The sequence below is a fragment of the Sarcophilus harrisii genome, chromosome 2 (assembly GCF_902635505.1).
Source record: "Sarcophilus harrisii chromosome 2, mSarHar1.11, whole genome shotgun sequence".
NCBI lineage: Eukaryota > Metazoa > Chordata > Mammalia > Dasyuromorphia > Dasyuridae > Sarcophilus > Sarcophilus harrisii.
In genome coordinates this window covers 24,094,877-24,108,461 of record NC_045427.1, presented here as the reverse complement: position 1 = coordinate 24,108,461, position 13,585 = coordinate 24,094,877, and the positions used below count along the sequence as shown (strand labels likewise).

The 13,585-nt window shown below is 34.0% G+C and overlaps 1 protein-coding gene across 2 annotated transcripts in view; it reads right to left on the bottom strand.

Annotated features, from left to right (window-relative positions):
* CTNNA2 (catenin alpha 2) overlaps window positions 1-13,585 on the bottom strand; it is a 1,447,481-nt gene that overhangs the window by 908,783 nt on the left and 525,113 nt on the right. For both annotated transcript variants that reach the window (XM_031957116.1, XM_031957117.1), the window contains exon 7: window positions 9,027-9,230. In XM_031957116.1, coding sequence (XP_031812976.1) covers window positions 9,027-9,230 — 204 coding nt within the window. The remainder of the gene's footprint in view (window positions 1-9,026; window positions 9,231-13,585) is intronic.

Genomic DNA, 13,585 nt, shown 5'->3' with positions numbered 1-13,585 from the left:
TGTATTTTGAAGTCAAGAAGGTGTCAATAGCAAGTGGGGAGGGAAAGTTTGTTCACATTCATCAAATCACTGTAAGGACTAGGATTCCTTGTATATATCAGAATGACTGAAAGGCTGATGTGAAGCAAACAAGAAAGAAAGGATGTATCTCAAAGGGTCAGAAGAAAACATTTATTGCTGTTGTTTTTATGTTGCTTGTGGTTCATTTTGTTTTTGACTTGGGAAACATTCAGAGAAATTGCACTTAATTTCAAATTCTGTAGAAACTCAACTGTGAAATGTGAAATTAAAGACTTGGTTTTGTCTTTACTCAAGCATGTATGTTTGTGTATAAGTATGTATATATATATAGATAGGTGTGTGAATGTATAGGAGTATATATACATATGTGTATACATATATATATATATATATATATATACTTATTGTATATGTATAAACACACACATATTATATATGTATATTTGTATCATATCCATACTTATATATTTACATAATATATATATATAATATGTTTATATATTTGCCTCGTTGCTACTAAAGAAACCATCAGTTCTTAAAGCTTCAGTCCTTTCTTTGTGTGTCTTCAACTATTTGTTTTATAGAAAAGTGATCAAACACTATATTGGGATAACTCTCAGACTGTGACAGACCCCAAGCAGCAACTTTGTCCCCTTATTTCAGAGTTCAGTTTGGTTTACCTTCTGCTTCGAGGAAGATGAACATTCACCTTTTCCCATATACATCTTTGTTTTTTTCTTGAGGCAATTGTGGTTAAGTACTTGCCCAGGGTCATACAGCCAGGCTATGTTAAGTGTCTGAGATCATATTTGAACTCAGTTCCTCTGACTTCAGAACTCGTGCTCTATCCACTGCACCACCTAGCTGCCCCTCCAGATACATCATAAGACTCCTGCTGCTATGAAATGCCCCCTTTGAGGGTCACCTTGAAATGCCAGGAACAGGGAAATGAGGAGATCAATAAGCAGATCGACCCATCTCTGCTCCCTTCACCCAGTGATTCAGCCAGCAATCTCTGTTGCTAACCGTGGCTTCTTGACAAACTCAGACACTTGCGTTTTCCTAGCTCATGAATGCAATTCACTATTCTCTGCCACACTGATTAACCTTGCATGATTCACAGCCACCTTTTCATAGAGGGTGTGTTTCTTTATTATTATTATTATTATGCAGGAATAAAGTTTGAAAGCTAAATATGGAACTTGATGTTGCCTTAAGAATAGATTTTCCTTTTTAAGTTCCTGTCTCACTTTAATTCAATAGTTTTCCTTTTTTTCTCACCAGGATGAGTGGCCTACAAAATCTTAGTATGGAAAGTTCCATTTTCAGAACAGTTATCTATATTTGGCAACATGTTTCCCTTTGAGGGGAAAAAAATCCAGAGGTGTCATCTGTACTTTACAATTTATTTTGAATGCCTCTTTTTCGAGGAAATGAAATGTAATACACCGACTGCAATTTGATAAAAAACAAGCACCATGATAATAATAGTAAGGCCAAGGGGAAGGAGAACAAGGTGAGGGGACAAGTGCTTCTCTGCTCTAGCAGTTAGACAGCTCTAAGAAAGTTAATTCTACTCAGTAAAACTGAAAAAGTGTAGCCACCAGATTCCTACAGTTTGATATGGCAGAATCTGAGAGCAGAAACATTTAATAATCAGGAGAAAAAGGTAATAAATCCCATTGCCCTGCCCAGATTTCAAAGGCTAGAATATTGAGAAAAGACTTTAAACCAATTAAAAATCCCATTCACTCAGTATTTATTAAGTTTCTATCGCATGCAAGGATAGAAAAGATACCAATGATAATACATGTGTCCTTGAGGATGAATTGATAAAATCATAAAATTCCTTGCCTCCAAGGAACCTACATTATTAGTAGAAGGCCACATTATGAACTCAAAGCAGTTTAGCACAAGAACAATGAAAGACAAAAGGGAGTATTACATAAGGGAATAAGAAAGTTTTTACAAAAAGTTATCACATGAGTAAGACAAGAATTCTAGGAGGAAGAGATGAGGAGGAATTGCAATCTAAGCATAACGTACAAATCGCACCAATGAATAGTGGTGGTGGGAGATGAAATGGTAAATTTCAAGAAAAGTTAAAATCCAATTTGGCCACAATAGAGAGATTATGAATGAGGAGTTCTAGGAATTAAGATTTAAAAGATAGATGGGTACACAATTTTGGAGGGTTATAAATGGCAAGATAAATATTTTATATTTTTCCCCCCTGGGAAGTGATAATCACTAGAGATTATAACTATTACCAGAAATGAGAATAAATAAGAATTGTGAAGTAGATAGCTGGGTGGTACACAGAGTATCGGAATATGGAATCAAGCAGACCTAAGTTTTACTCCTGTTTTAGATATTTACTAGTATGTGATTCCTGGAAAATCAATTAAATTTTATTAACCTGTGTTTCTTCATCTGTAATACGCAAACAATAACTTCCTCCTACAAGGGCTTATTTGAAGATCAAATGAGATAACATTAGTATTCTGTAAGCCTTAAAACTCTATATAAATGTTAGCTGTTATTAATATTGTTACTAAAATGGACCTTGATGGCTCTGATTTTGTGGGGGTAAACTTTTTTAGAGGGGAAAAGGAACAATTTTCTATCCTACAGAGATCATCTCATATCTATATAAAGAAGAGTTCTGCTAAATACAAAATGAGGTGCAAAAAATATCAGGAGGTGAGGGGCTAGAAGAAGCAAATTGGTAGGGAGTGAAAAGTGAGCTTAATTTGTCTATCCTAATCAGTGACAGCCCTAATCAGTGAAGTTGGTGATTTCCCATTTCTGGTGAATTTTCAGTGAGAAGTAGTGCTCTGTGAAAACAGAAGCATAAATAAAAAAAGCAGAATGGAATCTACAAAGTTATTATCCTATTCTAATATCTAATCGGTTTGTAGCAAACAAGAGTAGAAAGCTTTATCTTCATTTTTCCCCCTGATCCTATCCCTTTGAAAGGTTGGAAAGCAATGATGGCAAAGTGTTTTGGGGGAGAATAGAAGTACAACACAAAGGAGAGAATCCATACCAAAAAATCTGTGGTCTTTTTAAACACATAATACATCAAAGATCACAGGTGGTCTTGGCTTTTTTTTTGTTATTGTTGTTATGGAAAGGAGGAAAAAAGAGTATATAAATAGCAGTCTTTGCAAAAAAGCAGTAGAAAAGCCTTTGGGAAGTGCAAACTCCATAGTTATCACAGGACCAGAGATCACAGTACATTGGTTTAATATGAACTCCCTCCAGCCTTCCCTATTTTGATATCCTGGATTTTTGGAAATAGAAATGGAATTGATCAGGGTGGAGGAAAAAGAGGTAAGAAACTGCACTCACCAGGATATGTTTATGTTCTCTATTGCATTTACTATGGGAGGCTAGGATGATGTGCCCTGTGATGCCTTTGAAGAACGTTTCTTACACTTATCACCCACAGTGTAACTAGAAACTCTGGTCCTAGGGGCAAACACAGTAAAAGTGAATGGGGAGATCTCATATACTTACAGTGGTAACATATATTGGGGAGAAAAATTGAAATCCAAAGTATTCTGACCCCATGGTGTTATAGAAAAAGACGCCTGAACTCAAGATTGGACATAGGTGAGAGAGAGAGACTTTAGAGCATCATCTCAGGGCATCATCAAAGTTGCTGTTGAGGAAACTGACAATGGCAAATGGGACAGGATGGAGCTAGGTAGGCTGGGGAGGAATTCCTTGGAGGGAGAAACTTGGATTTTTTTTTCATTTTTGCATACCTATTGCCTAGCCCAATGGCTCGCATGTATTAGGTGAACTCAATTCACTTTAGTTTATTTAGGTTGCCACAGGCAAAGGTATTTATATGTGTTAAGAGTATATCTGAGAGGGGAAAAATTGGAACAAAAGGTTTGGCAATTGTAAATGCTGTAAAATTACCCATACATATAACTTGTAAATAAAAAGCTATTAAAAAAGAGTATATCTGGAGAAGGGGTTATAATATCTGATGACTTTCTATTTTAATAATTATTCTTACTAACTAGATACTAATCTTAGTTATTTCTTCCTCCTGAAGAAGTAAAAGTGCTGTCAGTGTCTTCCCTTTAGGTTCCTATAGTCTGGGGAAAACCCAAATTATGGCTTTGTTCATTACATTTCTAAGTAATTATAAAAGACCTGAAAGCTTCAAATTATTTATAGATATGGAGTCTAATTCCTCTAGGTGCTGACTTAAAATCAGACCCACCATAATCAATTAAGTATCAATTAGATGAACAATAATTGCCTATGGGGAGCTAATAAGATGACTTTCTTGAGAATCTCCTCAAAATCTGGGCCAAATGACAAAAGTCATTTAAAATTCACACTCAAGGATCATGTAATGGGAATAATGTAAGTTTCACCATGTTTCTTCTTTTTGTTTCTGGTGGACAAGATCAGAGAAGAAGGGATGTGAAAAGGGTCTACTCAAGTCTTACCCTTGGGTCAATGTATATAAAAAAAAGATCATTGTGTATTCTGGGGGAAAATATTCACCTGTTTCTTTCCCATCTTCTCATCTATTAGAAAATTAGAAGCATGACAATTGTCACAAAGAATCATATTAGTGCCCTTTCAGAAGCATGAAATACCTCTTCTGTCTCTTTCCCTTCCTCCCCTACCTTTTTCAGCTCAAAAATAACATTGTGAAATCCATACTAGACCTTTCCCATCTAGTTCCTCTTTCAGCATTTAAACATATAGAAGTAATCTTTGTTTTTTGCTTTGGATACCTTTGACAGCCAATCTGGTGACCCTCCCTTCTCATTTTTTTTAATCATTGAAAAGAATATTAAGTTCCAAAGACAGGTTTATGAAAATAAAGTTATAACTTTTTTTTCCCATGTAAGTACATGGATTCCCTGAAATCCATCCACAGAATCCTTGGGCAGTCTGTGAGACCTCAGTTTGAGAATCTCTGATCTAGACGTATAAGGCTCAGTAATTGTGTCATTTTATTTCATGATCTCTTTGGAGAGGAGGGGCAGGGAGGATGTAAATGACTTCATGCTGTGAAGTTGCCTTAAAATAGGGTCTTTTGTTTATCTCAATAATTGAAGCCACTTACATAGCAACAACTCATATTACCCATATTATACCAAATCAACCTCCATAGTGAAAAGTCACACATTGAGATTTGGAGTTAATTTGTTTTCCTTTTTTTATAAGTACATTCCCTTAAATATTGATTTTCTCTTGAATTAAAAACTACTTGAAAACACACTTCTGAGAGTAGGGAGTCTGTCTTCAGATTGAAAGAAACTCTCCATAGCACCTACCATTTTTTACCCAGTCAATTACATTTTTGGATACTCATTCATGAAGATGGATTCAAGAAAATATTATGTTAAGGTACAAATTCGCTTTTGAAAATAATTCCCACCCACCCTTTATTTTTACTCTAAGGATTTAAATAAATAAGAAAAAAAACTTAAATAAATTAAACAAATGCCTCCAACTAATTAGACTAGGGACTGAGAAATTCCTAGAGAAAAGGGGGTTATCCCTTGGACACCGGCACTAATCTGTAGATAGAGACAACAGTCTGAGAGGTTGGCCAGGAAACAGGGCTTTGAGTTTGTATCTTTGGGATACCAGCCTGTCCAGGCTGCTTCAGATACAGTTGCCTTACATATTGAATCAGGCTTAAAGTTTGTATTAGGTTAAGTGAGGTGCAATCACTTTTATCTGACATGGAAACACTCTAAAAGAAAGTTTAAAATAAGTGGAAATGTTTAGAGAAAAGAAAGATGGGCATGTCCCTCATTCTGACCACACAATGTAGCCTCAACCTCTACTCTAAGTCAAGAAGGCAAATGGAAAGACATCTTGTGCAAAGATGGGCATTCTACTCACGAGTTTCCAATCTGAATATTAGATAAGATGTAGGGAAACAATATTCAACATCCTTTCCATTCCATACATATCTTAAAATTGATAGAACTGAATCTGAATATTCTATGTAATGTGGAGGAAGCTTCCCAACATATAATTTCACTTGCACAATCTTAAAGCTGATTCTGTGAATTTAGATGCACTGGTTTTTTTTTTCATACATATTCCAGAGATCCACTCCATCATAATTTTCCAATAATGAAGGAAACCTGGAAGTAGAGGTGTTTGACATGCTTCTTTCTTCAGAATCCCACCCAAGCTAGCTATTCTATTCCCTTTCTCAGACCCTATTTGTCATTATCCCCTTAAAAATAGTTACATATTGTATAAGTGATTTATGTGTTAAGTGTACAAATACTATATATTGGAAAAAAAACATGAACACATATAATAGACAATCAACTCTTATATCTGTCTAACTTAAGAATGGCCACTATTTTATCCACAATTGGCTTACACTCTTCACAGAACGCCCGACCTCGAGCCCAACTGGGCTTAATAGATGAGACAAATGAAATGCACAAAATAAATGTGTCCATCACTTCCCCTTTGAAAGAATAAATGGGGATGGTTGTGTATTAGTGAGAATCCATCAATGCTAAGGCGACTGATAGTATTTTTCTCAGCTTGATAACCTAGAGCAGGCTAAAGTCCTCATTAAGGATGCTTAGAATAGAAAGATGAAAATGCTACTGGATAATCTTGTTTATATCTGTATTTTCAATGCTTACCACAAAACAAATGCCTTGCATCTATCTATACCATCACAATTGAATAAGTTGCTTATTATTTGTTCACATTTACCACCAATACATTCTTATTATCTCCTTGAACTTATGATATTTTTATCTACTACATTTAAAAAAAGGTTAAGAAAAATATAGAGTACAATTCAAATTTATGCCACTTATTTGAATTTCAAAAAAACTTTGTTTCCCTCCCAAAAAAAATTGACAAAATGAACAGAATTTGATCTTGCCCATTTGATGCTTTAAGATTAAAACATTGGCTGAAAGTAACATAATGTTTCTAAAGTAAGGACAAATTCAATCTCACCTCATATGGCTTTCGGCATTAAAATGAAGTTCACAATCTGAAAGAAAAAAGTCCCTCATCTCTGCAAAGATCTAAGGTCCTTAACCCATTTAGCCAAAACACTTTCATTCTACTACATTCTGTATGTATTGATTTGAAAACCACATTCTGTGGGTATTGATCTGCAAACTGCATTCCCCCAAATCAGTCCCACTTTTACTTAGACAGTCAAAGGAAAAAGGCAGAAACACTTTTCAATTCCCTTCAACTTTCCCACCATATATACATACATGCATACACACACACATATACACATACATATCTTACACTGAAAGTATTTCATTTTAGGGCAAATAAATAAATGAAAATTCCAGTTTCATTCTTCTAATGATTATTTCCTTAAAGACAAGAAATGGTTGACTTGGCGGAGAGTTGGAATTAAAGATTCTGTTTCCCAGAGGAGGAGACTAGCTCTCATCTTGAATACATATAGTTTTGAAATTAAGCTGCTATTATCATAAAGAGCCCTTTTGTGAGATATCTGTAGAATAAGAAAAAGGAATAGATACCTTTAACAGTCCCTTTAATTGTTCACAGAAAGCCCTTGCAGACCAAAGCCAGAGGAAAAGTTCTCCCACAAAAAAAAGCTTGGAATAAATCATTCCTGATGAATGGTCCATCATTCCCAAGATTTGAATTTTCAACCTATCCTCTGAACAATGAAGATAAAAAATTTTTTAAGTGCCTATGACTTCTAAAAGTTTGATATCAGAAGGAAATTCCAAAGGGGAAAGAGAACAATATTCTGATCTGGAAGGTATCTTATTTATATTCATTAATGTCCTATGACTTGTCACAAAAAACCACTTTGTTGATTGGCAGGAATACTACTGTTTTATCTTTATTCATTATGTTCAGTCTTAACTCTATCTTTCTGAACATTTCCTCCCACCCCCTTAAAGTAAGAGAAACCACAGTGACATTAGAAACTTGTTGGGGCAATGAGGATAGTATCTATGCAGTAAAATGTTCTCAAACTTTTAAGAGTGAGAATTTGTGAGGGTAGAATTCTGGAGCCTGATTTTTGAGTCTTGAAATTGTAGTTACCACTCTCCCGTACCATGAAGGGAGGAGAGGATCATTTTCCTCTTCTGTTTACTTTCTTGCCCCATTGATGACAGACCCCCAGAATGGAGAGGGAAGGTAATCTCCCTGGAAAACAATGATTTGAGGCAGTGTGCTCCATCAACCTAAGCCAGCTACTACCATAACAGCAAGTCAGAGGACAATCACAATTCAGTGCCTCTTAAAGCCATTTCAATATTCTGTGTTGTTAACACTTTAGCCTATACCCCTATCATTTTATCTACAGTTATGTGAACACTCTCTTTAAATTTCTATATTTCATAGTCTACAATGAGTAGGTTAAACAATATCTATTTGAAAATGTGAATCATGTTAGATACACACGTCAAATTACACAATATTAAAAGCCCTTCTGAGATGAATGTCAGCTGGATATCTATCAAAGTTATTATAAACTACAAAAGACCACAAACTTACATTCCTTTTAATTAGGAAACAAATATTGATTCTTTCAAGGATAAATGAAAAAACCGAGCCTTTTAAACCACAACAACTTTCAAAGCTTTTATATTTTTTTGTAATAATGACCTAGTACATTCATATATTTAGGGCAACTGGCTAGGATAACTACTTCAAGACTCTAATTTTCCATGTTTCACTGACCAAGTCACAGAAGATGATAAATCAAATGCACTAAAGTTGAATCCAACTTCTACTAAGATTTTACTTTCCAACACATTTAAAAACACAATCAATAAATCAAACTCTCCAAAGCGTATCCTTGGTTTCTAATACTTGCATAAAATGCTAACATCAATTTTGTAGTACATTCTATATTTTATTTTGCTTTTTTTTTTGAAGTCAAGTATGAAGACTTTAAGAAGCTCCAAAATATTGCCGCCACCAACCAAATAAATCCTTGAAGAAAAGAAATAGAAAAACAGATGACTTACATTATTCATGTATTCGCTGAGAAGATCCTGGAGGGCCTGTCGGACTGCATTACACTCAGCTACAATTCTCTCCCGACGGTCATCACGAGTACAGGAGGAATCCGCCATCAGCGCTGCACCACTGATAATGCTCTCCAGCCTTTCTTCTAGAGATGGTCTGAATCGAGCCTCACTGAATGTCATGGGGTCTAAAATGATCTTGTTCTGAAAAAGTAAAATGAAAATGATCAGAGGAAAAAGACTGCCTTCATCCATTAGATTCTAGGTAATAAAATAGATCTTTCCATACCATAGTAAATGCCAGGAAACTTTGTGGTGAGAGAATTTGACATTCACTGTTTTGTTTTGTTTTGTTTTGTCTTTACAAAACTAAAGGAGAGACCATCAACATTTTTTAGATCATATGCCTTAAGCTCTATCTGAAGAATGAAATAATACATGCTTGTGTTGAAAGTATATTATTGACAAATCACTATCGACAGATAGGTTTTCCTATCAGCAAGAAGCACAGAAAACATATTCAACTTTTAAGAAGTAGTTGATCTTTGAAAATTTGTTATATCTAATACATTTGAAAATTTAAAAAAACATTTTTGAAATTAAAATGAACCACCAAAATAATTTTAAACTGAAGGTAATTGACAGATTGATATAATCATTCTTAATCTCTTTAAAAGTTTAATTTAGAACATGGCAATTCCATGTATGTGTGCCCAATAAAAAACCTGTAAACATTAATTTATGTGTACCTTGTATCCAAACACAGGAGTCTGCTAACACACTCTCTCTCTCTGTCTCTCTCTCTCTCTCTCTCTCTCTCTCTCTCTCTCTTTCTTTCTCCCTTCCTCCCATCCTCCCTAGTTTTCTATAGATTAGGATAATACTACATGGGACAGTTGTATTTCTTAAGTTCACTGCAACAATTAAGGTCCTAAAACTACATACTAGAAAGAAGAAACTCTCATAATGGGGGGGGGAGAGGTTAGATAATGAGGAACAGAAATGACATTTAGATTGTGAGTCTGAATGATTAGGAGAATGGTGTTACACTTTAGAGTAATAGGGAAGTTAAAAGGGAGGAAGCATGGTGGGGAGGTCTGGATAGGGTGTGAAAAATGAGTTTAAATTGTCTACTAAATATCCATGGTAGCATCTTAGGCTTAGTGAATTAGAGTGGATTTGGAGTCAGGAAGTATTATCTTTCTGAGTTCAAATCTAGGTTCAGAACTTCTTAGCTTTGTGACAGTTAACTGTTTGCCTCAGTTTTTGCATCTCTAAAATGAGCTAGAGGAGCATATGGGGGAAAAAATTCCAATATATTTGCCAAGAAAACCTCAAATGGGATCACAAAGAATTGGGCATGAATGAAATGATTGAATAATAACTGGACATCCACTTTAAAATTTCTAAGATCAGCAGAGAGATTAGGACATCATAGACAAATTTGAGAATCATCAGTGAGATCTAATGAGAGTACCAACTGAAGGAAAATAGAGGAAAAAGGCCCAAGGGAGAAACCTGAGTGAACTTTCAATTCTCAACTGTCATTTACTACGTCAGTGACATTAAGCAAGTCACTTCATCAGTGTCTTCATCCACAGAAAGAGGAACAAGATGGATTCTAAACATTTGTGTAGCTATGGATCTATATGTCTATGATCTATAATCCAAATATAGGAGCCTCTGATACTACATATAATTTGACTTATAATGTATTTAGTATTTAACAAATATTTGTTAACTGATTTATCATATGATCTTATATATAATTAATGATCTAATTAATATTAAATGTTCATTCAATAATTATATGGTTTTATGTTCCTATGTGTTATTCAATTTATCATCTGATTATTTGATTCCAGGTATAAAGCAAAAATATACATAGTTTTTTTTTAATATAACTCCTTAAGTAGGTTATAACATTGCACTGGACTAGGCAACATGGTAAACATAAAAAATAAAATAGAATCCTACTAACTCCTGCCATCCAATAAATTGCATTCAGATTGGAGTAGAAAGATGAACAACATCAAAGCATCAGAGCAGATTGTGTGACTGTTTGAGCATCAGTGCCAGATGATGAAGTCAAAAGCACTGTAGGAGATTCGAGGAAAGAGGGACCCAGGTGGGTCAGAGTCAAGGAACACCAATGGTACAAGAAGAATGTGAACTTGATCTGATGGATTTGGAGGGGACAAAAGGCAAATACCAACAGAACAGCCTTTGGAAGTAGAGCAGTTCTTTGCAAAGTATGATCTGTTTTTTGAGACTCAGAGAACCTATAAGGTCAAAACTATTTTCATAATAATATATTATTTGATAATTAAAATGTTCCTTTTTGCCTAGTACATACTTGTGTGAGGCTGGATTTTCTTTATATGCTTCAACCAAAACAGCACATCTCAATAGACTAAATGCAGAAGCAAATATAAGGATCCAGCTGTTTTCTAATAAGCCAGGCATTGAAGAGATTTGAACAACAACAAAAATCAAACCATGCTTCTCTTCTTAGTAATTTTTGTGTTCTATAAAATATAGTTATTTTTCATAAAATGTGTTATAAACATACGATTGGTGAATTATTGTTATTTGAAATGAGTTAAATAAAATGAAATGAATAAATTATGTAATTAGTTTTTATTTCTAATATGTTAAATATCAATAGATATAACATACGTGCAAAAATTATTTGGGGTCAATAATTTTTAGAGTGTAAATGGGTCCCGGGATCAAAAAGCTTGAGAACTGTTAGAAGAATTTAAACAAAAGCAAATAAGGAGACAAGGGGGAAATGTGGTTATCGAAGGAGGATAGAGAGGTGAGTTATATTTTTTTTTTGGTAGGATGCTTTTGGGAGAAGGTAAGAGATAAAGTGTCCCACTCTAGAAGATTGCATAGGGCTCTGAATCTGAGAATACTGCCATTATTTCTTCTCCAAAAATATGTCAAACATAAAAGAATATACTTTCTAATAATTTCTGAAGTAGCAAAATGGAAATCAGTAAGAATATGGAATTTTTAAGTAAATCCATTCTTCATGTTTCAGTTGTAGGTGGTTCTTTGCTTATAGGTGTGACATTAGGTTGTATCTTTGTTTTTGCTATAAAAAACAACTCTTCTATAAAACTTATGAGGCTATATAGATACATCTATACCTTTGATGCATACATATATATCTATAAAATATATAGACATAAATATGTGTGTGACATTATAGATATAAGTGACTGAGGTAATGATATACACATATATATGTGTCTGTGTGTGAATATGTGTAAATGTGTATATATTTTTTCTTTATATACATGCATATAATATATATTCAGGGAAATCTTTATTGATTAACTATAGTGAATCAGCTTTAATTTGATTTCTTTTTGAGCAATATTCTCCAAATAACAATAATAATAGTTAACTTTTATCTATATCCTTTTAAGATTGACAAAACAGTCTTATAAACATTCTATATCTAAAATCTATAAATGACCCTATTTGGTAGCTAGTATAAGAATTTTTATTCCCAATTTGCAGATGGGAGCTAAGATGGAAAACAGTAGAATACAGTGAAAATGCATTGAGCTGGAGTCAGAGAATCTAGGCAAAATTGGCGTTACAGTATGTTTAATCACTGTATCCTCAATTTCTTCAGTAGTGGAAGGAAAGAAGTAGATTATCTGGCCTGTCAAATCCCTTAAAACTCTAAAACATGCCCAAGGTCACATATTTGTGAACTGAATAACTGGATCTCAAATCTAGGTTTCTCTTGAATCTGAGTACAACACTTTTCACTACTTAACACTTCCTCTATAGTTGCTCTGAAGCAAGATAGTGATATACTCTCATCATTTGTTAATAAACTACAAAGAGACAGAAGAAAAATAAGAGAATCAATATTAATCAGGTTCTAATAATCTCAAACAATTTTTAAAAATCAAAGATGAAGACCAAAGCAAGTTTTCTGAGAAACATTTCAATAAATAAGCAGCAGCAAAACTGCACATTGAGAGATGATTCAGCGATTCTCTAAGAGGAAATAAAAAAAAAATAACAACAACCAACCACTAAACAGATAAATCTAACATGAGGCTCAAGGGCCTTAGGAATCTATCAACAAGATCCAAGCATAGGCCAGTATCTAAAGACAAATCTAGATTTGAGAGACTATTCTTATTCAAAATATGAAACCAATTCAAATTTATTAGTTATCTATTTATATTTTTTAAAAGTTTAATTGATGGATTCCCTGCCTATTGTTTTAGAAAAGCAAGATACTTATATAGATAGTGATATATTGTCAAGATGCTATATTTTCAAATAATATGACACAGTAAAATAAATAACATCAATATAATATTAGAGAGAGCTAGATCTCTCTGAATACTCAGAAGACATATAAGAATTTTGTATGACAACAAGGTTATCTTTAAACTTAAGTACCAGTTTACTGTAGACATAAAGTCCTATTTCATTTGTATCTCTCCTCCAAACTAAAGATCCAGTTGGTTCTAAGATAGTGAAGAAAATACAGTAAAAGGAAGACCAAAAAAGTAACTCAA